At 40.9% G+C, this 26429-nt stretch overlaps 1 protein-coding gene across 2 annotated transcripts in view; it reads right to left on the bottom strand.

Moving 5' to 3' along the window:
- itfg1 (integrin alpha FG-GAP repeat containing 1) overlaps positions 1–26429 on the bottom strand; it is a 292356-nt gene that overhangs the window by 145679 nt on the left and 120248 nt on the right. For both annotated transcript variants that reach the window (XM_041192254.1, XM_041192255.1), the window contains one exon: positions 3945–4111. In XM_041192254.1, coding sequence (XP_041048188.1) covers positions 3945–4111 — 167 coding nt within the window. The remainder of the gene's footprint in view (positions 1–3944; positions 4112–26429) is intronic.

Genomic DNA, 26429 nt, shown 5'->3' with positions numbered 1-26429 from the left:
AGTCTCTTATACCACTTATCAAAGTCCACAATATATTCCTCTATGGACAGGTCATCTGTTTTCTTAAATCTAACAAAGGTTGACCATACTTCATATACTTCCAACAAATCGTCCTTTTTGTAAAACTTATCTAAAACTATAATGGAAGGGCTAATCCCCCTCTGGTGTCCAAGTCATCTATGTCCAATTCTGAAAATACTTTATTCCTAATATTACTTTTTGCTGGTAATGACAAAGCCAAAGCTTTACCTTGCTTCTTTCAGGGTAACAAAATAACCCATGTCCACATGTCGACTTTAATTTTCAATTGCTGATATGGTTCCGCCTCCGACTAAACAAAAAAAAACTCGGTGGATAGTCAAAGACTGGGATTTTGCAACGTCCTTCTGCCATTCTGTAACTGAGTTTGTCAGCATCAGTATGCTTCTTTTTTTTCTGAGGCCAGACAAAAATTTTTATTCGGTAACCAATCACCAAAGCTTAATGTTCATCCTCTGCTACCATGTTAATTCCAATAATTGTATGTTGAGGAAGAATTAGTCTGAAGCTAGCCTGTACCTTATTTCCAAGACAGCAAAGTCACAGATTCTCAAAGTTCCTCCCAGAGAGAGTGAACTGGTTTATATACTCTTACAATGATTCCCTAATCCTTTCCCAATTGGGGACAGATGTGCTTAATTACCATTTTAAAGCATCCATTTCATGCAACACAAATTCAATAATAACCTCCATGTGCTGGCAATATATCATATTATAGTCCTTGTGGAGAAGAAATTTCATCTTCACACTGATGTAATTCTCCAGCATGATGTGTGGCGATATCACCATGCTAAATAGAATGGATTCAGAACAGATCTAGCAGCTCAAAACTGGGCAATCGTCTGGCACTCTGGGTCATTAGCAGCAATCCACACAATCTGTAACCTCATGACCTGGAATATTCCTCACTCTACCATTATCATCAAGCTACAGTCCTGGTTCAATGCGGAATATGGAATGCCAGATGCAGCACCAAGATTATGTAAAAATTAAGTGTCGACTTGGTGAAGCTATAGCACTAAATAGCAGAAGCAGCCTGCTATAGACAAAGCTTAACAATCTCACAACAAATGGGTCAGTTCAAAGCTCTACAGTCCTGCCACATCTAGTTGTGAATGGTGCTGCACAACTAAACACCTAATATGAGGAGAAAGCTCCACAAATATTCCCATCCTCAACAATGGGGGAGCTAAGTATACAGTTGCAAAAGACAAGGCTGAAGCCTGCAACCATCTTCAGCCAGAAGTGCTGAGTGGATGATCCATCTCTGTCACCTCCTGAGGTCCCCACCATCACAGAAACCGGTCTTCAACCAATTTGATTCACTCCATTTAACATCAAGGAACAACTGAGCATCTTGCATACAGAAAAGACTATGGATGGGCTCTGACAAAACCCTGGCTACATTGCTGAAGACTTTACTCCAGAATTAGCTATGCCTCTTGTTGAGTTGTTCCTTTACAGCTTAAACACTGGCATCTACCCGGAACTGTGGAAAATTGCCCTGGTGCGTCCTGTCTATAATAAGCAGGCCGAATCCAATTTGGCCAATTACTGCCCATTAGTCTACTCTCAATCATCAATGTGATGGATGGGGATGTCGATTGTTCTATCAAGTAGCACTTAGCCACCAACAGCCTGCTCACCGATGCTTAGTTTGAGGTCCGACAGGACCATTTGTCTTCAGATCTCATTATAACCTTGCTTTAAACAGACATGAGTGCTGAATTCCAGAGATGAGGGGAGAGTGACTGCTCTGAGCATCAAGGCAACGTTTGACAGTGTGGCATTTAGGAGCCTAAGAAAAAGTGAAGTCAATGGGAATCGGGCAAAAGCTCTCCATTGGGTGGAATCATGCTGAGCAGAAAATAAAAGGTGGTTGTGATTACTGAAGGCCTATCATCTCAGCTACTGTTCTAGAGTTGCATGTAAGCCAGACTGGGTAAGGGTGACAGATTTCCTTCCCTAAAGGAAATTACTGAACCAGATGGGTCTTTACAACATTACTGCAATGTGGCTGACTCTGCAATGGCCTAGCAAGGCACTCAGTTCAAGGGCAATTATGAATGGGCAACAAATGCTGGCCTTGCCATTAATGCCCACATCCCATAAATGAATAGATAAAAGAAAAGCAGCGCAAAACTTAGTGTACAATCCCTATTGCCACGGTTTCTTTGAAATAAACAGTCAATCAATAAAAACCATAAGCTTTTTCATTGCCTTCTATCATTTTAGTCCCAAAGGGTAATGATCATCCTTTGTTCTCCGCTCCCTTCCTACAGGATTCACCACAGTCACAGGGCACTGCTGATGATAAGGAAGAGGATCGGAAGGAGGAGGAGGTGCAGGAGAGATGGAAACTTATCTTTGTGTTCTATAAGGATGATTCTAAGGGATATGATGATGAAGAGGATGAGGATCAGAAGGTTGGTGAAATTCCCTGATAACTGAGGGAGTAATTCATTGAAGTTTGCTTCCTGAGATTTGGAATTTGTACTTTGACTGAACATTGTAAACTGCCATTCAAGTAGTCTTAGGGGGTGTGGTCCAGTAGTTTTAGGAGGTGTGGTCTGATGATTCATTAAGTGGTAGGCTTTGCACTGTTTACATGAGCCAATCTGGCTTGCTGCCTGTTTATATTACAAGGATGATACCAGGGACCAAGCATGTTTAATGAATGGGAAGCTGCAATATGCAGACAGCCATCATTATTTACTCATCTAAACTCCAATATGCTTCTCATAAATCCTGTTTACACTTCCTATTATTGTTCTCCCATATGTGTCTGACTGACATTGATCAGTTGAGGTGTATGTCATACCAACAACTGTCAGTCATCAACACTAAAAGGCAGCCTAACTTCAGCAGGTCACTTAATCAAGACTAAAATGCATTGTTATTATGGTAAGCCTCAGCTACTAAAACAAGAAGCTTTCATAGTTTGTTTTACCATGGTAATCAGAGATTGTAGTTACACGGTCGTACAATCAGCTTTTAAGTTTCTCCCATTACCACAATATTTCTGGCTATGTTGTAAAGAGGTACAATTTTATCATAGGCAGACAAATGTCATATAGTTGCATTCAGTATTGATCCACAATGATTGTGAACAGTACATCTCCAGGCTATTGCACACATGCAAACTTCCTACTTTCACAGTGAGAGAGCTGTTTTGGAGCCTTGCTTAATGAATTAACTCTACATTGACTGTAATTCTGTTCCCCCAGTCACTTTCAATTCAAAGCCAGTGGACAACATAACATTTAAGTAGTATTTAGATGAAACACTATAGCATATAGGCCAAGTGCTGGAAAATGGGATTAAAATCGATAGATGTTTGATGGCCGGCATGGACCGAAGAGCCTGTTTCTGGTATGCCCCCAGATCGTCAAAAAATATGATTTGGACCATGAGAGCTTAGTTCTCCCTTTTAAGATGTTTTAAATTCACCAAACCAAAAAATTGTACTTTTGTATTTTTCAGATTTCCCCCAGTACAGATTTAACTTCTACCACATTCTATGGTAGCTATTACTTTTATGGAAGTCAGATGCAAGGCCTTTGAGTTTTTCAGTTGTCACTGAAAGTGAAACAATTACAGAACGTGATGTCAATGCCCTAATAAATATTCTGAAATCTAATGTAATAAGGTGATTAATTTATCAAGCCATCTTGAAGCAGTGCCCTATTTTCATTAAAGCTGAGTTTTCCGCTTGTGCATTTTTGTTCTGAGTTGCCAGCATTTTCAGGGCTGGGTTAGGTTTTTAATGCTGTTTATTAGTTTCTCTGATTTCTTAGGTAGGCAGGATTTCAGCACTACTTATTTTAAAATAATACAGAAGTATAATTTGGAAATTTTTTTGCAATCACCTTTGATATGGCCATTTAAAACAAAAAGCAGCCTACCTGCCTGAAGTGTTCTTCAGTATTGCCAATGCATCAGGGAAGCCATCCATGTTGTAGTCCCCTAAATGAATTATTGGGCCAGGGAAAGGCAACAGTGGTGTTGGTTCTTGTGAAATAAATCCCCAAACAGTATTGCCATTCTTCAGATTTGATAAAATAGGTATCCACTGTTAATTTGAAACATAATAAATTTTAGGGAGAGGAACAATCATCAAGTCCAAACAAGTCTGTCCCATGTTTACAGATTACCTGTTACGCATCATATTCCTAATCCATTTTGTTCAAAACTCAATCATAAACATTATTGCAATATCAAAAATAATAATTATGCATTACTTTGCTCTGAAACAGTAAACATTAAAGATTTGTCCCAGACAATATAAATAATATACAGACACAAATACACACACAAAAGATTATAATGTTGAAGGTGGATTATTTGGTAACAAGTTATCAGTTTCAGATGAAAATCTTGAACAATTCCTCACGAATACACCACTTTAATGATTTAGTTCTCCCAATTCATTTATTCTACACCTAATCAGAATGACACTTACAATATTGTAACTATGTCCCAACTGGATTGAGTCAGCATACAGACCTTTCCATGTTTAGCTCATAAGCAGTAATGCACGTTTAATCAGATAACAAGGGTCAGCACTTCTAACCAGTATGCACCAAATTTCTATCTATACTTAATGGTATTTTTATTCCATATCAACTACAGTCAGTGCCGGGATCATTCATTTTGCAAAGAATACATATTTTAGCAGTTTTTAGGTTTACAATCTGAAAGGAAAGCATGCCACACTTTCTTATAAGTACCATTCATCATATCATAGTTCAAATTCTTATGCCATATTAGAAAGTCTGAGTGGTAGGGAACTATAAAATTACACAAAGAGAAAAGAATATTGTTGTGAGGATGTTGATGGTGGCAGTGAACGAATCCCCAAGTTGTAGCATGAATTAAGTGTGAGGGAGTGATGAAAGGCAAAGATGAAAGACCAGGAAGAAAAGGAGGAGGAAAGTTAGGAGTTGCAGAGAGTTGAGAACCATAGACGTTTACAATGTAGAAGGCAGCCATTCATTTTATCTCTCTATATGCTGGCTCTTCACTAGATCAGCCCAAAACTACAATGAATGGTCTTAACATTTTTTAATCATTAAATTAAACAAATTACATAAGCTTTTATCTTTTATATTACTACTATTGTGTGAGATAACACAAACCTGAGGGCGAGCTGGTACATTGAGCCTTATATCCCACTGGTGCAAGTTATCTTCTAGGCTGCCAACTTCAAAATTAATTTTTACATTAAGATAAGAGCAAAATACTACAGACACTGGAAATCTGAAACAAAACAGAAAATGCTGGAAAAACACAGCAGGTCTAGCAGCATCTATGAGAGAGAAACAGAGTTAATGTTTCGAGTCCGTATGACCCTTCTTCAGAGCTGAAGAGAAGTGGAAATGTGATGAAATTTATACTACAGAACAAGGGTCCTTGTTCGGCTAGTATCACATTCTGCTTTCTTATCTTTGCCACTATCAGCACCTTTTTTAGCCCTTAACCACTACCACTAACATTCCCTTTGTCCTTTAGTTCGTGATGTCTTTGTCAATCTCTCCTTTGACCCCACCTATCACTGGCCTTCTATGCAGTTTCACCTGCTCCACCCCTTTAAACAGTATAAATTTCATCACATTTCTGCTTCTCTTCAGCTCTGAAGAAGGGTCATACGGACTCGAAGAGTTAACTCTGTTTCTCTCTCTACAGATGCTGTCAGACCTGCTGAGTTTTAGCAGCATTTTCTGTTTTTGTTTCAATTTTTAGATTATCTTGTTCCAGCTCTCTATTCACCTGTGGATAATTCTTCCTAAATATTATTTTCCCTAGTCTTTGATTTTCACATCCAAATCTATATCCCTCTGTAATTTTAATCCCTAACAGGTATCAATGTGTTTAGATCTATTCTGATTGTCTCAAAGTCAATTTCTCCATGGATTGTGTGTCAATGCCTTGATGATTTAAAAAGTTTTCTTTCTCCCAAGCTACATTAGTCATTTTATGTTGTGTCGTTGCCAAGTAACTGAGCATGTCTGAGACCCGTTCTTCACTGCAAATTCACCGTGTATTTTCACGTATTAGTTGCTCCAATGCAACAAATCTCATCTACACACAGATACTGGCATCCAATACGATGCCATAAATGCCATCTGATACAAGCCCTTCTTGAACATTCAGGTGATCTCATCAAAGGATCAGTACGTAGCTGGGAGCGTCTGGAGACATATGGGACTTTCAGGTGGCTCTAAGCAATGTCTTGGATAGTGGTCCAATTATCAAATGTGGATCATTTATTGTTCAACGGCAAAGATACAAACATCCTTGACAGAAAATGATCAATTTACCAATCTTAGCTCCACTTTCCCAACTTGCATTAGAACATGCATTGGTACAACATTAATATTTTTCATTGAATGAGCCCAGCTAATTTATTCCAACTCAACATAGAAAATAATTTTAGAACAATTTCCATTTGGTGCTGTGATTGTTCAGTCTCTGTCTTTGCACCAGGCAGTTGAAAGAAGCTCAGCTTTAAAAGAAGACTAAATAAAGACCTCCCATCTTCAACAATGTCAATGTCAAAGAGGCAGGGAACTATTTGCTTGCTGGTTAATCATGGTGCTTGTGGAAGAATCTACATTTCACTTAGTTCCAGTTACGGAAGTTTACTGTATTAAACGAGGCCTTTTGGTCCATCATGTGTGTTGACTATTACGTTTCAAATTGGTGACTCCTTGTCATTCACAATACAGCCAGGGTAAACATTCCTTTCCTATTCACCTCAACAAAACTCTGCATAACTAAAAAAAAAATTATATTAAACTTCTTAGCCATCACTGGTGCAATGCAAATAGTTCAGTATTGATCACTGTGGTTAGTCAGCTTTGGTATCACGATGAATCTACACTGTTTGCTCTATATGGCTTTGAGGTCCATTCTATACAAGGGCGCCTGAAACTGTGCACAGTACTCTAACTGTAGCCTACTCATTGCCTTGTACAAATGTATCATAATCATTTGCTTTTGTCCTTTAAGCTTATAAATTCAATAAGTTATTAGAGTGTTTGATGGCTTTTTTCTACCTACGCTCCAAAATAATTAGCCTGAGCCGGAGAAATGGATGAAACAAATAGCGGGGGGGTGGGGGGGGAAGACTGAAGAGAAAGTAAATGAAATATTCAGAAATCTTTGGTTAGATACACAGTGCCTAGTCACATTAATTATCATATTACATGCTATTATTTCAAATACTGAAATATTTGTAAATATAAAAATCTGTAAAATATTAGCTTTTTCTTTAATATCAAAAAGTTATATTTATATTTAAAGGTTAACTTTACAAATTACAAGCTATAGATTTGACTCCAGAAATTAAAGTGGACACCAATTTGAAATAAAATGTGGAAAGCAATTAAAGAATCTTTATTTACCAAAATACCCTCTTGCCCATGAAATTTACTACCTAAGAATGCAATACAAATATAAACATTTTTTTCATGTAATATTCTACAAGTTATCCTGATGTGAAATAAAGCATATTTGACTGCATTCAGTAGAACAACTGAAAACAAACAACTGAATTAAAAATATTGGATATTAAAATATACTGATCCACAGTTAGCCCCATAGTACCTAGGATTTCATCACAGGTAAATAAGAGGATTACTAACTATTAGTAAAAAAATTAATTTCAAATTACCTTGATGAAATGGACATTATTGATCAAAAGAACATCAGTTATCAACTGATTCAAATATTCAAACCGATGCCGTTTAAGCATTTATGTGACAGCACAAAAATATACAATCATTACAGCAGTTAATGCTGTACAGCATGTAGTTTGTTGAGTGCTTGAAAGTGCAACAGCCCATTATCTTTGCAAGTGTAGTCCAGAACAGATCAAGAACTGCCTGTAAATACAGAATTACATACTTTCATCTCAGGGAAGTGTATCCCTTTAGAGACACTGCAATACAGTCCAGACCTGAATGCAAGTCAGATTTGTTGCTAGGCAACCAACTTGAATAAAAGCCTTCAAAGTGACATCAATGCAATAATTTTAGAAATAAAATGCTCTTCATGATTTCTATTCACATAATGCAGGTGTGTAAATGCTACTGAATATCCAACACCAGATAATCTACCCAAATTTGTAGTCAAATAGGCAAAATTCTCTTCCAGCATCAAGTCTGAAGCAACCCAAAGTTGCTGGTCACATACATCTCTATTATAAATATCATATGAGATTGACAGCACGTGTAGATTGGCAAAGGGTGAGGGATATTGGGTATTGGAGCAGGCACTGTCCCTTTTAAGAGAGCCAAATATTATCGATTTGGAAATAGCCAATGCACAGCCTTCATTTACTGGAATTACAGCATACCATTGCTACTTTACCCAGATTAAATGCTTGAAAATTAGACTGCTGCAAAATGGTTTTTGCTGGAGCTGGGAATAAACAATACCTCTGGGTGGCTCACCAAGTTAATTGAAACTAAACAGATAACTAAAAACTGCTTAATTCTCTGCTGAGTTTCGAAGTTTCTTAACAAACTTATTCAAAAGTATGTTACATTTTCTTTGACCAAAAGAGAACAATAATCGGATCTATAAATCAAGGGAGTATTATTGAAATTTGTTGAGGATATGAAATTGGATGGCTGATCCACAATAGGTTCATGGAAATATTAATAATAAATCTTAAAGCAGCACTCTGGATTTTCTCAGCAAAACAACTGTGAATGGGGATATAACATTCAGCTAAAAGAGGCACTGTTCTCCTCCTTCAATCCTGTCATATGGATCTGTGGATCTTGAGACAGGTCCCAGCTCAAATTAGAGCTAGGTCATCCAACAGTGAAGTAAGGATCTTCACAAAACGGGGAGTAGAATCTTGAATTCTCTTTTCCCAAAAGGCTAGGGCATAGATGCTAGGGCAATAGGGATTTTCAAGACTGAAGGACAGACAGTGAAGGGGTGTGAGGGTGGGGAAGAGAAAACCAGTTTTATCAATAAAAACAAAAACAAAAAACTGCGGATGCTGGAAATCCAAAACAAAAACAGAATTACCTGGAAAACTCAGCAGGTCTGGCAGCATCGGCGGAGAAGAAAAGAGTTGACCTTTCGAGTCCTCATGACCCTTCAGCAGAACTGGGTGAATCTAAGGAGAGGGATGAAATATAAGCTGGTTTAAGGTTGTGTGGGGGAGGGCGGGCGGTTGGGTGGGGGGAGAGAAGTGGAGAGGGGTGGTGTGGTTGTAGGGACAAGCAATCAGTGATAGGAGCAGATAATCAAAAGATGTCACAGACAAAAGAACACAGAGGTGTTGAAGTTGGTGATATTATCTAAACGAATGTGCTAATTAAGAATGGAAAGTAGGACACTCAAGGTGTAGCTGTAGTGGGGGTGGGGGGCATAAAAGATTTAAAAATAATGGAAATAGGTGGGAAAAGAAAAATCTATATAAATTATTGGAAAAAACAAAAGGTAGGGGCAAGAAACAGAAAGAGGGTGGGGATGGAGGAGGGAGTTCAAGATCTAAAGTTGTTGAATTCAATATTCAGTCCGGAAGGCTGTCAAGTGCCTCCCTGTCGCTTGCCATTTTAACACTCCACCCTGCTCTCTTGCCCACGTCTGTCCTTGGCTTGCTGCATTGTTCCACTGAAGCCCAATACAAACTGGAAGAACAGCACCTCATCTTCTGACTAGGCACTTTACAGCCTTCCGGACTGAATAATGAATTCAACAACTTTAGATCTTGACCTCCCTCCTCCATCCCCACCCCCTTTCTGTTTCTTCCCCCTACCTTTTGTTTTTTCCAATAATTTATATAGATTTTTCTTTTCACACCTATTTCCATTATTTTTAAATCTTTTATGCCCCCCCACCCCAACTACAGCTACACCTTGAGTGCCCTACCATCCATTCTTAATTAGCACATTCGTTTAGATAATATCACCAACTTCAACACCTGTGTTATTTTGTTCTTTTGTCTGTGACATCTTTTGATTATCTGCTCCTATCACTGCTTGCTTGTCCCTACAACCACACCACCCCCCTCCATTTCTCTCCCCCCAGCCAACACCCCCCCGCCCAACTTAAACCAGCTTATATTTCACCCCTCTCCTTGGATTCACCCAGTTCTGGTGAAGGGTCATGAGGACTCGAAGCGTCAACACTTTTCTTCTCCGCTGATGCCGCCAGACCTGCTGAGTTTTTCCAGGTAATTCTGTTTTTGACCAGTTTTATCAATGTTGGTCAAAACATAGATGTTGCAGACATTGTAGAGAACTCAGTAACAATTTTACAATATTGCAAAGAATTTGTTTTTAACATCCATCTGTGAGGCCAGACTGACCTTTGGTTTAATATTTTATCTGAAACAAAGCACCTTCAACAGTGCAGTCCTCCCCTAATATTGCATTGAAGAAGTGTCAGCCTAGATTAGATGCTGAAGTCTTGAAGCATGGGCTTCTGACATGATGGTGAGCATAATCATGGGAAGGGAAGGGAAAGGGGGGGAGTGGGGGTTGGCAAGGCGGCGGCCGGGGCGGGGAGGGGGCCGGCGAGGTGGTGGCTGGGTGCCGGCAAGGCGGGGGCTGGTGAGGCAGGTGGCGGGGTCTGGAGAGAAAGGCAGGAGGCGAGGGGGTGCGTGGAGGGCTGGGGCAAGTGTGGAGGGTGGGGGGAGCTTGGAGGGGAGGGGGATGGATGGGCCGAGGGCGGAGCGAGGGTGGGGCGGAGCGCGGGGGGCAGAGGGCGGGGCGAGCGCAGAGGGCGGCCAGGGGAGCAAGGACAAGGGGAGAGATTGCAAGTGGGAGAGGCTGTATAAGTGAGGGGGGGAGAGAGGGAGGGGACAGGGAGAGAGAGAGGGGAGAGAAGGAGGAGCAGGGAGCAAAATGATAGGGGAAGAGTGAGTCTGTGTGAAAAGAGAGAGAGGGGGAGAGAGAGACAGACACTGGTTGAAATCTGACCTAAAGTGATTGCTGGGTTCAGATTGCTATAGATTGTTAGTTTATTTCAAATGCTAGATTCACATTTTAAAAAAAACCAAGCCTTTCACTGTTGTCACTGAACATACATTTATACTACTTTGTATACGACCTTCTGGTTTAATTTCTGTAAATATGTCTAGTTAATTACAGGATCACAGTATAATTACAGATGAGAAAGGCCTTTGAGCTTTGAAATAAATTCCTCCAAAGAGATCCAACCATTTCCCTATATTTTTTAAAAATGATTCCAGTGTTTTTGCCTCTATTATCTATCTGGAAGTTTATCAATTTGTGTGAAGAAATCTTTCTGATTATCTGTCCTGAAATGAGGTTACACTAGTTTTACTCCTGCAGTTTAAGTTGAGGTAATATTCCAGGTTAACCATTTCTACACCAGCAGCAATATTATGTTACATTAAACAATCATCTATGATGTGTTCTTGAGATCCAGGATTAAGCTGAACAGCTGCACTGTAAAATGGCAATATTTCCTTGTCGTTTGGAAAATGAAGAAACAAAGCTCTGATTATATATTCATCTGGATCTTTCATCTGACGTCTTTGTTTAAGCCAGCATTACTTTACAACCTTTTTTGCTTCACTGTTTTCTGAAGTTAAGACAAATTCTGTACTCTGCAAATGAGAGGAAGCTACCAGACATGATGAACCTTTTAGACAAAGTACTGCAAATTAATAGTCTAGTTTTGCAATGTCCTTTTGTAAAACAGCAGATGCAACACAATTGGCAATGATGGCAAGAGAATGGTAATTTGAGGGCACTCTTGCGTCATGCCTGAAGTAGAAAATTACATGGTTTCACCCACTACCTCTCATGTGGGTGGATTTAGTAGTAGAATTGCTAATGAGCTGAGAACAGTACACTGGCTATAAGTGAAAATAAATATTTTTCTTAAAAGGCAACATAACTTTTGGTAGCAGTGTTTAGTAATCCCTTTAAGGGTGCTTAGTTAGCTTGCAAATATACATATTAATCCTGGGTAGAGATAAACTGCTCCACTCAAGGCAAACAGATTTTATCTAATGAATCCGGAAAAAGGTTTTAGGCAGTTTAAAAAAACTTTCATGGGATGTGGGCATCACGGGTAAGGCCATTATTTATTGTCCATCTCTAATTTCCCTTGAAAAGGTGGTGGTGAGCTTGGACTGCTGCCGTCCATATTGTCCAAAGTGCTGTTTTGGGTAGGGAGTTCCAGGATACTGACCCAGTGACAATGAAGGAATGGTGATATATTTCCATGGCAGCATAGTGTGAGACTTGGAAGGGAATTTGTCAAGCGGTATTGCCATGGGCTTCTGACGTTCAGGGCCTGGGAGAGGGGTTGCAGATGGTGACAAACACCGGGGCCCTGGGGCTAAGGGGGGCCTGGGCTTGTTGCTCTAAACAGAGTTTTTGCCCCCAGTCTGAGAAGCCACAGCTGCAAACCTGAATGGCCAACTTTAAAAAGAACTTGGAATTGTGAACCCAAGACATGGGGGGGAGAGAGATGGTGGGGGGAGCGAGACGGAGGTGGGGGGGCGTTTGGGTACTGAGAAGTTCAGGCAGCTTCATGGTACATTTTTTTTGAAAAGCTCACCAGAAAACCATGAAACTACTTGAAGGTAAACAGCAGCGCTGCAATGGAGGATGTTCTTGATTTAAAAATGGCAAGTGACATCTCTATTTTAGAGCCAAATGGATGCTTGGAGGCTGGGGGGAGGTTGAGGAGTGTTGAAGGGGTGAGGAGAGGTTGGGGGTGTTGGAGGGGTGGAGGTCTGTTGGAGGGGTAAGGGATTTTGTGGAGGTGTTGGGGTGGGGATTTGTTAGAAGAATGGGGGAATTTGGGTGGGTGTTGGAGGAGTGGGGGTTGGAGAGTGTTTGGGGATATTGTTGGAGGGGTGAGGAGGTGGTTGTGGATGTTGGACGGCTGAGTTTGGGGGATGATGGAGGAGTGGGAGGGAGTGGAGGGGGTTGGAGGTATGTTGGGGGCTGGGGAGGTGTTTGGGGGTAGTTTGGGTGTGTGTGTCAGTGGGGTGGGGGCTGGGGGGAATTGGGGGTGCGTTGGAGAGATGGGGGCTGGGAGGAATTTGAGGGATGTGTTAGAGGTGGAGGGGTGGTGGGTTGTTGGAGTGGTGGGGTGGGGAGGAGGGGGATGTTGGAGGGATGGGTGCAGGTTGGTGGAGGTTGGAGATTGAGGGAGTTGGGGAGGTGAGTTGGAGGTGTTAATTTTTTTTGCAGTTGTGGTTTCTGATTTATTAATTATATTTTTCCATTTTAGGTTGTAAATTCAAAAAGCATATAACACAATTTGTATGACAGCTTTTGCAGGAAGAGGAAACAATCCAGTTATTGAGTTAAGGCTGCACTGAATTTATGTACTATTTATGTACTCTTTTCTCAAAAATTCAGATCAATAATTCAATCTACCTTTTTCCTAAGATGCTGGTAGATGTCTGATTGACAAATCCTGGACATGGTGTCATTAGTGTACAAAGGGAAGATGCCATTTATGGTATATTGTGGGTTAGTGCCAGATAAGTCAGAATGGCAAGGTTGTGTTAGCTACAGAGTTGAATTGTTTTGTAAACGTAAAGATTTCTTTGTAGCCACTTTCCTAACATCAGTTGATTGCTTTGTCATTATTATCCTTAGAGAATCAGCATTGGACCTCCAATTTTACCATTGCTCGTGTCACTCTGCTTCCTGTATGTCGGTGCAATGAGAGAAAGACATAACCTACATTTATACAGCACCTTTCATGATGTCTAAAATCACTTAACAGCCAATTAAATACTTATGAGTTGTAGTCACAGGTATAATGTAGGCAATGTTATCAAATGGCGGAGCATGAATGAGGGGCCAAATGGCCTACTCCTGCTCCTAATCTGCATGTTTGTATGTCATTCTGGATGGATGAGATGGGTTAGATGACCTTTGTCACCCATAATTATCTTGTGAACAGAGGGTTGAGTCATGGCTGGATTTCTGTTTATTTTGTTGCTAATGGAAGTTTACTGTGAGCAGGCTTTGTGGGTGAAATTGCCAGGGCAGGAGTGCATAATGGGCTCATTGTGAATCAGTAACCTGTTTTATCCTGCACATGATTCTCAAAGAGTCTTTTCCATTGACTTCAATCTTGTCTACTTACCTATTATCCCACTCTATCTTGGTGCTTTAATGAGTTTTTTTGAGGAATGAAATATCTTGATAAAGTTGCGCTGCATAGTAGATATTGCAAATATATTGTATTGAGAAGCAGCAATCATCAGTTTCTTCAGACTTGCTGATCAAGAAAACATAGATTCAATTGTGTACCATTCAGTCTTTGTCCACTGGCCTCAGCTGTGTCTCACAGACACCAGAGGACTCCAACACTTCTAACTGACAGTGAAGACTCATGTTGTTCAATCATTCCACTTTGTGGTTCAGGAGTCATTTGATCTTTCTACCTGGTGAGATTACTGATAAAATAGAATCCAATTACACCCCTTGTATAAAATAATTATTGTGAATAATGTCATACACTCAGGCAGGAGAAAGCCTTCCACAGAACAGAAAAGATCTTGTGCAGTTTATCTTGGTTGCAAATATTGAATCTTTCCCCGAAATATGAATTTACTGTCACCTTGTTTATATGGTACAATGTGCAGAACATGTTAATGAGGGCTGAGGCAGTCACCACAATCAGTGTTATCAGTTGCTCAGTGTTATAAATAAATAAAGTGAAATTTGTACTTTCTTGTCTGTTTAATAGTCGCGGTGGGATCACCTACACAAAGTAATGTTAAATTGCTGTGGCTCTTAATATTGTTAGGAAATAGAGATAGTTTAAGTAAGTTATATTGGTATTTGTAGTGTTAGGAATGAGTTTTAGCCTTAACGTTTATATTTGATTTATATTTGTGTGTTAAGAAAAGGTCAAGTTGAATTTTAGTTTCACTTTAAAAGGTGTCTGCATTTCTAATGAGAGTTTACAACTGTAGGAGAAGTTAAACAAGCACAAGGGTAGAAAAACTGGGCTGTGGCCCAGCAACAGGAGTCCAAAGAGGCAGGTCCCTCTCACAAATACACATAGAAGAAACTAGAAAAAGCAGTTTTTGAGTTCAGTTTGAAGACTGCTGCCAAGCAGAAGTAACCTAGAAGGGACAGATAGCCAGTCCCAAACTAAAGTTGTTTGAAAGTAGCTGCCAGAGAGAGACTAGAGCAAAAGGGACAAATAGCAAGTCCTAAGCTAATGAAGAAAGTCCCCAAAATCCAGGGGAATGGAACAGGAGAAAGCCCCAAGAAGATGATCTAGTCAAAGTAAGGACAGGAACCTGGAAAAGGTCTTGTTCTGTGGAAGTGAAAGTAAGGAGCAGAGGGAAAGGCATCAAGTGTAAAGAGATAGAGGCTTGTGAAAAGTCAGAAGGTCCAAAGAGACAACTGAAGGTCTGTAACCCTTTGCTATGGCATGTGAAGCAGTGCTGGACCATTGACAACTGAGTCAGTGAGAGAGAGTGCATGGAGGAAAGCTTGAACGCATGTGGTGACCTAGGGGAAAGGAACATTGGAAGGAGAGTTCAAAGCCCTGGAGGTGAACACTTGCAGAAGGTGCCTGAAAGAAAGCATTGGTTTGGGAGAAGATTCCAAAGTGAGTTTTTGGAAAGTGGAGAACGGAAACCCTCATGTGAAAGATAAAGTTCAGTGAGACTGGTTGGCTCACTGTGTGACAAGTGTCTGGGGTGAGCTGAGGAGAGATCCATAGCATCTGGTTGAGGTGGCATCCGTCACTTGGTTTCAGAGTGTGGTGTGTCTTGCGCTAAGTGGTTTACACGGACTGTGTACTTATTGTGAACATTAGTGTGTAAGATAGCTTTTGTAACTTGTATTATCCTTACAAATCCGTAAGTATTTGTAAAGGTATAGTTGTGGGTGAAGGAGTATTGTAATATGGTTCATCTTTTCTTGGTTAATAAATGTTTTATGCTTTTGTTAAAAGTTCATTAGCTGACTCCAGTAACTCTGTTCAGTAGCCCTTCTCCACGTATTTAAACAAAAAAATACAAATAAGGATCTTTCAAGCTGAGTTCCACCCTGGGATCAGGCTTGTCCAGTGGTAACCTCAACTGGGGATCATAACAATATTAATGACTCAAGCTACATGTATATCTGATGATATTTGTATCCAGATTCCAATATTGGGCATTATCATTTTACTAGCACCTTTCTGTGGATTGGTGAATTGAAAGTTAAGTGGGGGGGAGGGGTGTGGGGAATAAGGGGCCCAGAAAGAGGAAAAGTACTAGGGCCCATGATTTCTCTCCCTGGCCCTGCTGCCTATATCCCTCTCGGTGATAGAGGTAATAAATTTTGAAGGTGCTGTCAAAGAAGCATAGATTGGTTGCTGCAGTGCATCCTGTAGATGGTACACATTGCAGCCATGGTGCACCCTTGGCGGAGGGGGTGAACGTTTAAGGTGATGGATGGGATGCTGATCAAGCCAGCTGCTTTGTCCTAAGTGGTGTTGAGCTGCTTTATGTTGTTGGTCCTGCACTCATCCAAGCAAGTGGGGCAAATATTCTACCACACTCCTGACCTGTGCCCTGTAGATAGTTCACAGATCTTGGGGAGTCAGGTGGAAGGTCACTCAACACGGAACACCCAGCTTCTGATTTGCTCTTGCAATCACAGTATTTTTACGGCTAGTCCAGTTAAGTTTCTGGTTAATGATCACCACCCCCCCCACCCCCCAAACCCCACCACCCCCACACCAAGGATGTTCATGGTGGGGGAATTAAGTGATTGTAATGCCTTGGAAAGGCAAGTGAAGGTGCTTACAAACATATGAATTAGGAGCAGTTGGCCACTCGGCTCCTTGAGCCTGCTCTGCCATTCAATAAGATCGTAGCTGATCTTACTGTAACCTCCACTACACATTCCTGCACACCTCCAATAACCTTTTACCCCCTTGTTTATCAAGAATCTATCTAGCTTTGCCTTAAAAATATTCAGACTCTCCTTCTACTGCCTTTTGAGGAAGAGAGTTCCAAAGGCTCTCAAGCCTCAGAAAAAAAAAATTTTCCTCATCTGTCTTAAATTAGCGAGCCATTATGTTTAAACCATGACTCCTAGTTCTCGATTCTTCTACAAGAGGTAACATCCTCTCCATATGCACTCTGTCAAGACCCCTCAGGATCTTAAAGGGTTCAATCAAGTCGCCTCTGACTTTTCTAAACTCCCAGTGGAAAGAAGTCTAACCTGTCCAACGTTTCCTCATAAGACAACCCGCCTATGCCTGGTATTAATCTGGTAAACCTTCGCTGAACTTCTAATGCATTTACATCCTTCCTTAAATAAAGGGACTATACTGTACACTGTACTCTAGATATGGTCTCCCTGTGCTCTGTAAAACTGAAACACAATCTCCCTACTTTTGTAATCAATTTCTCTCACAATAAACAGTAACATTCTATTAGCTTTCCTAATTACTTGCTGTATCTGCCTTTTGTGATCCATGTACGAGAATCTCAGGGCGCTGCAACCTCTCACCATTTAGATAATATGCTGCTTTTTTAATTTTTCCTACTAAAAAGGACAATTTCACATTTGCCCACATTGTACTCCATTTGCCAGATCTTTATAGCTCCCTTATATCCTCTTCACAACTTACTTTCCTACCTATCTTTGTGTTGTCAACAAATTTAGTAACCATACCTTCAGTCTCTTTATCCAAGTCATTTAGATAAATGTAAAAAGTTGAGGCCCCAGCACTGACCCCTGTGGCACACCACTCGTTACATTCTACCAACCAGAAAAAGACCCATTTATGGCTCCCCTCTGTTTCCTCTTAGCTAGCTAATTTTCTATCTGTGCCAATATGTTACCCCCTACACCACGAGCTTTTATTTTCTGCAATAACCTTTTTTGTGGCACCTTATCAAATGTCTTCTGGAAATCTAAGTACAGTACATCCACCGGTTCCCCTTTATCCACACTCTCTCTTGCTCGAGTTGGTCATTGCCTGGCACTTGTGTGGTGTGAATGTTACTTGCCAACTATTAGCCCAAGTCTGAATGCTGCCCATGTCTTGCTCAATGCTTCGTTATCTGAGGAGATGCAAATAGAACTGTGATATCGGCAAACATCCTCACTTCTGACCTTATGATGGGGGAAAAGTCATTGATGACGCAGCTGAAGATGGTTGAGACACCACCCTGAGAAACTCATACCGTGATGTCCTGGGGCTGAAATAATTGGTTTCCAACTATCGTAACCATTGCCTTTCTGCTAGGTATGACTCCAACCAGTGGACAGTTTGCCCCAATGTTTGATTTCCATTGACTTCAATTTTATTAGGACTCCTTCGTATCACATTTTGTCAAATGCTGCCTTGATGTCAAGAGAGTTAATTGTATTATTCAGGTTAAGGATACACAGGTGAAGGACATTGATTAAGTACCTTCAGCACATATAAAGAGAGACTTGTTTAGTTCATTAAGTTTCCTTTTATGTTTTTGTTACAGTGCCCCCCACCCCCCCAGGGTTGTCACCCACTTTGATTATTATTGTTTGATTATTTGTTCTTTTAAGAGACTATAAATGCATTGGAGAGGGTGCAGAGGAGACTTACTAGGATGCTGCCTGGGCTGGATGGTCTGAGCTTTGAAGAAAGATTGGATAGGCTGAGATTATTTTCCTTGGAGCAGCGAAGTTTGAGAGGTGTACAGGATTATGAGGGGCATAGATAGAGATAGGATAGGAAGGCACTTTTTCCATTAGTTGAGGGGTCAATAACCAGGGGGCATAGATTTAAGGTAAGAGGTAGAAGGCTAAGAATGGAGATGAGGAGAATCTTTTTCACTCAGAGGCTGGTGGGAGTCTGGAACTCACTGCCTGGAAGGGTGGTTGAGTCAGAAACTCTCATAACACTTAAGACATATTTAGATATTCACTTCCGTTCCCATAGGCTCCAGGGCTATGGGCCAAGTGCTGGAAAATGGAATTAGCGTAGTCAGATCTTTAAAAACAAAAAACTGCGGATGCTGGAAATCCAAAACAAAAACAGAATTACCTGGAAAAACTCAGCAGGTCTGGCAGCATCGGCGGAGAAGAAAAGAGTTGACGTTTCGAGTCCTCATGACCCTTCGACAGAACTTGAGTTCGAGTCCAAGAAAGAGTTGAAATATAAGCTGGTTTAAGGTGTGTGTGGGGGGGGGCGGAGAGATAGAGAGACAGAGAGGTGGGGGGGGCGGTGTATGGTTGTAGGGATAAACAAGCAGTGATCCCTACAACCACACCCCCCCCCCCCCCCCCCCTCTCTGTCTCTCTATCTCTCCGCCCCCCACACACACACCTTAAACCAGCTTATATTTCAACTCTTTCTTGGACTCGAACTCAAGTTCTGTCGAAGGGTCATGAGGACTCGAAACGTCAACTCTTTTCTTCTCCGCCGATGCTGCCAGACCTGCTGAGTTTTTCCAGGTAATTCTGTTTTAGTCAGATCTTTGTTGACCGACATGGACACGATGGGCTGAATGGCCTCCTGTGCTGTAAACGTCTATGGGCCTATCTTGGTTCGCTAGTAGATTCCTAATAAAGTTGGCTTCCACTTGTTCCAAAAGAGGGATGAGAAAAACAGCTTTCACCCTGTCTCTTCTGCTGAAGTGTTTCTTGCAAACTCTCTGCTATGGCTGCATCCTGCCGGTTATACTTCACCCATTGTGTATTTCCAAGTGGTTTTGAGTGGGTCTGTCTGTGGCAGCCATTGTTTCAACATCCAGCACTTGATGTTTTAATGTCTCTTCCTCAGTGACAAGTTTTGTTGCATCTCTGAATTACAGAAAATGTCCTCCCTTCACACTTGTTTGTCTTTATTTTTGACTTGTTTGTTTTTCACCTTCACCTTGGAAACTGGCCGTACATTTTTAAGTAGTTTGTTCTGTCTCACTTTAAAATACAAAATTTCCAGTCAGTTGAAAGTTGAAAAATCATATTTTCAGAAATAATGGGGCACAGCCTCGTGACACCTGTGTCTCCAGGACAGTAGCCTCTGCCTCTGGATTTCTAGTACAATGACATTACCACATGCCACCATCTTCCCAGCAAGTCTGTCTATGCTCTTTTTGAAAATCAAAAAAACAAATGAGATAAATAAATGATCAACCACTTTGAAAGAGGTTCTGAGATGTTATTGTAACAAACATCAAATCAAGGAAATATCAAATTAAAGTAAGGTCCCTGGGGCTGATGATACATACTAGCCCCTGTGACACCCACCAGTTGCAGAACGTCTCAAGCATACCGGTCAACACTGCATCTTCCCTCTCCAAGGACACCCGGGCACAGATATGACCATAGAAGAGGGGCCGTCATTTCAAATGGCCCCTTCAACTGCCCAATTCCTGGACTTGTTAAGTCTCTCTTGATACTCTTTTGAGTAACGCATTAGCAATGAACAAATGATCAGCCTCTTAAAGAGGCACTGTAACAAAAAAGACAAATCTTTAAACAAAACTTATCAAATTAAATTACAATCGTATTCCTGGTGCTGATTATGCACTTCAGCCCCTGCAGTGCCCACCGGTTGCAGAAGGCTCAGCTGTACTGGGAGACACCGCAATCTCCCTCTCTAGGGACACCAGGGCGCAAACAAAGCCACAGAAGAGGAGCAGACAGTTGGGAGGTCTCTCTTCATATAATTTTTTGATTACTTATAAAATAAACTAATTAACTAATTGAAAGCCCCTTAAAGGGGCAATGTAACAAAAAAACAAAGCTTTAAAAGGAAACTTAATAAATTCATTTAAAATGTGGTTTCAAAGGCTGATGATGCACTCCAGCCCTTGAAAAGTTTACTGCACCTGGTTTTCCAAGGCAGTCTCACATCCAAGCAGGCTTGAGCCTGCGTAGCTTCTGAGATCAGACAAGATCGGGCGTTTTCAGACTAATATAGCCAAAGCCAAGTGTCTCTTTATAGATTCTTTTAAAAGAACGGATGATCAAAAAATAGTAATCAAAGTGGGTGACAGCCCCCGATGGGGCTCTGTAACTAAAACAAACAAGCCTCCTGCACCTGGTGTTCCCAGGCAGTCCCCCATCCAAGTACTAACCATGCTTGAGTCTGCTTAGCTTCCAAGATCAGGTGAGATCGGCCATTTCTGGACTTTTTAGGCCATAGGCATCCCCTGCGGAACCCCACTGGAAACAGTATTCCAGTCATAGAAACACCCCTCTATCATCACCCTCTGCTTCCTGTTTCTCAGCCAATTTTGGATTCAACGTGCCACTTTGCCTTGGATCTCATGGGCTCTTATTTTCTTGGCTATCAACAACACTCCTTGTTACCTCCTCAAAAAATTCAATCAAATTGTCAAACACGACTTTCCCTTAACAAATCGGTGCTGACTATCCCTGATTAATCTGTTCTCTCCAAGTGTAGATATATTTGGTCGCTCAGGATTCTTTCTAGTAACTTCCCCACCACCGAGGTTAGACTGACTGACCTGCAATTTCCTGGTCTATCCCTTCCTCCCTTTCTTAATAATGGGGTAACGTTAGCAGTCCTCCAGTCCTCTGGCACCTCATTTGTGGCCAGAGAGGATTTGAAAATTACTGTCAGGGCCCGATATCTCTTCCCTTGCTCCCCTCAACAGCCTGGGATACATCTCATCTGGGCCTGTGGATGTATCCACTTTTAAGGTCACTAAGCCCGCTAGTACCTCCTCTCTCTCTATGTTAATTTCCTCTGATATTTCACAGTTCTCCGCCCTGATGTCTATACATGCGTCGTCCTTTTCCATTGTGAAGACTGACAGAAAGCATTCATTGAGGACTGTACCAACGTCTTCTGGGACTACACATAGATTACCTCTATGGTCCCTAATTGGCTCTACTCTTTCCATAGTTATTCTCTTAATAATTGCAATATCTTCCACATCTGATCGCATTCATGAAAACAGCTAACCCAAACTGGCCACAACATTTAAAAATCTATGCCTCAAAGGACACTTAACCATAGAGTCATAGAGATCTACAGCACAGAAAAAGGCCCTTCAGCCCATCAAGTCTGCGCCGGTCAAATATGTACCTAACTATTCTAATCCCATTTTCTAGCACTAGGCCCATAGTCTTGTATGCCATGGCATCGCAAGTGCACATCCAAGTACTTCTTAAGTGTTATGAGGGTATCTGCCTCTACCACCCTTTCAGGCAGTGGGTTCCAGATTCCCACCACTCTCTGGATGAAAAAATTCTTCCTCACATCCCCTCTAAATGTCCTGCCCCTTACCTTAAATCTATGCCCCCTGGTTATTGATCCCTCCACTAAGGGAAAAAGTTCTTTCCTGTTTACCCTATCTATGCCCCTCATAATTTTATACACCTCAATCATGTCCCCCCTCAATCTCCTCTGCTCCAGGGAAAATAACCCCAGTCTATCCAATCTCTCCTCATAACTAAAACTCTCCAGTTCAGGCAACATTCTGGTAAATCTCCTCTGCGCTCTCTCTTGTGCAATCACATCCTTCCAATAATGCGGATTCCAGAACTGCATGCAATACTCTTGCTGTGTCCTAACCAGCGTTTTATACAGTTCCAGTATAACCTCCCTGCTCTTATATTCTATGCCTTGGCTAAGGAAGGCGAGTATCCCATATACCTTCTTAACCACCTTATCTACTTGTCCTGCTACCTTAAGGGACTGGTGGACATGCACACCAAGGTCCTTCTGATCCTCGGTACTTCCCAGGGTCCTACCGTTCATTGTATATTCCTGTGCCTTGTTTGTCCTGCCCAAGTGCATCATCTCACACTTATCCGGATTAAATTCCATTTGCCACTAATCAGCCCATCTGACCAGCCCATCTATATCCTCCTGTAATCTAAGGCTATCCTCCTCACTATTTAATACCCCACCAATTTTATCATATAATCTTTTAACTTATTTTTAATTGGACTCTAACTTCCCTTATTTCTGATACATGTGTGTTGTTATGACCACAGCCGATGTTAATTGCTGCACAAACCAAATCCCAGAGGGAAACATGGCTTACGGGCGATAGGACTTTTTTTTTGCATTCCTGTAAACAGGAAGGTGATGTACTGATCTCAACAGCAAGAAGTCCAGTAACACTTTTGGGATTTTAAAAGTTAAAAGTAGAAATTTTATTAACAAGAATAAAAGGAAACTTAAGCACACAAGATTAGAGTTACACAGTTAAATTTAGTCTTATAAAATATTTCCCCAAAAAGAATCTCTACTTGGTCAGTCCCATAGGTAACACCTTCCAGGCAACACTCCCTTACAGATGTTTAACTATAAAAATCCAGTAATATTACCCAAGGCAAACTGCTGTAGCTGTAATAAAGGGATACCGCATGACCTCTAATTCTCTTCCACTCTGCTGTGGAAATTCAAGACTTCAGAACAAGGCTGCTTTTTCAGCCTACAACTTTGCTGGCTTGACTGGGTGGTTGATTCAAACTGCACCTCCTCCCAGCCTAGAGCTATTTTCAAGAGATGTTCCTCTCACAGCCAACAGCTAACAGCATGAGCTCAACACCTAGGCTCTCCACAGTAACTCTAAAATACCTTTTTTACCCTTTAATCTCAGGTTCCATTATTCTCACACCTCTTCGAAACTTAAACCCTTCCAAATATAAAATCTTTCGTGTTTCTATTTTTTCTCTGCTTTCAGGTCAATAAAATATAATGTACCCTCTTCTGTTTATCTATGGAACTCCTGCCAGAAACAAACATGTTTCTTGTTACCTCTGACTTCCCCTTGATATTCAAATAAACTCTGAACTTATCTAAAAATGCAAACGTTAGATCCAACCTATTCACTTGTGCCCCAAACCTAACGCCTCTAACCTTTCATGTTTCAAACCCTCCAGACAACCTGTCTTCTAGTAACCTTTGCCCAGCTTAATTAAATCATTCACACACACACATATAGCCTTCTTTACAGAATAACAGAGTATTCCCCAAAAATATTTTTAAAACCCTCCATTTCTCTCTTTGTGAGATATTGCATTTTTATTATTTCTTTTCTCAGGTTTAGTGATCAATAAATTTGCTCATTTGGTTGGTTCCTTTTTGCTCACTGCCTAAATAGTCAAACACATTCTGGGAAAGGTATATCCTCATGAAAAACCTTACTTGTGACCAGCCGAGGAGGTTGAATAGGAGGATAACAGGAATAGGCCATTCAGCCCCTCGGGTCTAACTAGATTTAACTATATCATGGCTGATCTTCTACCCCATTGCCATCCTCCCACACTATCCTTGTATCCTTTGATGTCATTCGTACCTAGAAAGCTATCAACCTCTGTTTTGAACATACACAATGACTAAGCCTCCAGTCTTCTGGGGTACAGAATTCCAAAGATCCAACACTCTCTGAATGAAGAAATTCCTCATCTCAGTCTTAAATGACCTACCTCTTATTCTGTGACAATGTCCCCTTGGTCCTAGGCCTCCCAACCAGGGGAAACATCATTTCTGAATCTACCCTGTTGAGCCCTGTAAGGATTTTGTACACCTCTCATTCGTCAATATTCTAGAAAATAGAGGCCCAGTTTCCTCAATTTCTCTGAGGACAATCCTGCCGCCCCAGGGATTAGTCTAGTGACCTTCACTGCACTCCCTATGGTCAGTATATCCTTCCTTAGGCAAGTGGACCAAAACTGAATACAATACTCAGGTGTGATCTCACCAAGGCTTTATACAACTGCAGCAAGACTTTCTTACTCCTGTACTCAAATCCCCTTGCAATAAAGGCTAACATATCATTTGCCTTCCTATTTGCTTGCTGCACCTGCCTGTTAGCTTTCAGTGACTTATGAACAAGAACTCTCAGGTCCCTTTGGACATCAACAATTCCCAATCTCGCCCCATTTAAGAAATGTTCTGCATTTATGTTTTTCCCACCAAAGTGAATAACAACTTTTTTTCGCATTATATTCTGCCTTGCTCTTGCCTACTCTTTCCCTGCTTTCATAAATAGTGGGGTTACATTTACTGCCTTTCAATCAACAGGCACCATTCCAGAGTCGAAAGAATTTTGAAAGATGGTCACCAATGTACCCACTATCTCCACAGTCACCTCTTTCAACACTCTGGGATGTAGATCATCAGTTCCAGGTGACTTATCAACTTTCAGTGCCATTAATTTCTCTAGCGTCCTCCTCTAGCGCTAATTTTCAACGAATACTAATTTCTTTCAGATCTTCAATCTCATTAGTCCCTTGGCTCCCCAATATTTCAGGGGAGTTTTTTTGTATCTTCCTCCATGAAGATAGATAAAATATTTCTTTAGTTTCTCTGCCATTTCCTTATTACTCATTAGAAATTCTCCTCTCTCTGCCTGTGAGGCCCACATTTGTCTTTACCAACCTTTTCATCTTAACATACCTATAGAAGCTTTTACAGTCTGTTTTTATGTTCCTCACTAGTTTAAATTCATATTTTATTTTTTTTTAATCAATTTCTTGGTTCTCCTTTGCTAAATTTTAAAATGATCCCAATCTTCAGGCTTACTATTTTTTTTCTGGCAACTTTATATGCCTCTTCCTTTGATCTGATAAAATCCTTAACTTGTCTTGTTAGTCATAGTTGGATCACATTTCCTGCTGGCTTTTTGTACCTTAAAGGGATGTAAGTTTGTTGCAAACCAAATTGTAATCCTTTAAATGCTGGCCATTGCCCATCTACCATCATACCTTCTAATGTAGTTCCCCAATCTACCTCAGCCAACTTGCCCCTCAAACCTTTGTAGTTTCCTTTGCTTTGATTAAAGACACTAGTTTTGGAATGAACTACGTTACTTTTAAACTTCATGGCAAATGATGGTCACTCTTTCCCTAAAGGACCCTTAACAATGGGATTATTAATTCACTCTTTCTCATTGCACAATACTAGATCTTAAATAGCCTGTTTTCTAGATGGTTCAACATATGTTCTAGAAGACCATCACTTATACAATTCCAGAAATTCGTCCTCCTCAGCATTGCTCCCAGTCTATATGCAGACTGAAGTCCCCCATGATTACTGTATTGCCCTTGTTACATGCGTTTCTATTTATACCATGCCCTACACTACCACTACTATTTGGTGGTCTAAAAACAATTCCTATCAAACTTTTCTGCCCCTTATTGTTTCTTAGCTCCACCCAAACTGATTCTACATCTTGATCTTCCGACCTAAGATCCTCATCACTAATGTACAGATTCCATCCTTCATCAACAGTGCAACCCTGCCTTCTTTTCCTTTTTGCCCCTCCGTCCTAAATGCTGAATACCCTTGTACTTTCAGTTCCCAGCCTTGGTCACCCTGCAACCATGTCTCCGTAATGAGAACGGTCAATTCATTTTCCTTGTTATGTGAATACACACATCATTTGCAGAATGCCCTTAATTCTGAATTGTTATTTTTGCATCTCTAGCCTT

Source organism: Carcharodon carcharias, chromosome 7 (assembly GCF_017639515.1).
Source record: "Carcharodon carcharias isolate sCarCar2 chromosome 7, sCarCar2.pri, whole genome shotgun sequence".
Lineage (NCBI taxonomy): Eukaryota > Metazoa > Chordata > Chondrichthyes > Lamniformes > Lamnidae > Carcharodon > Carcharodon carcharias.
This window is presented reverse-complemented; position numbering and strand designations above follow the sequence as displayed.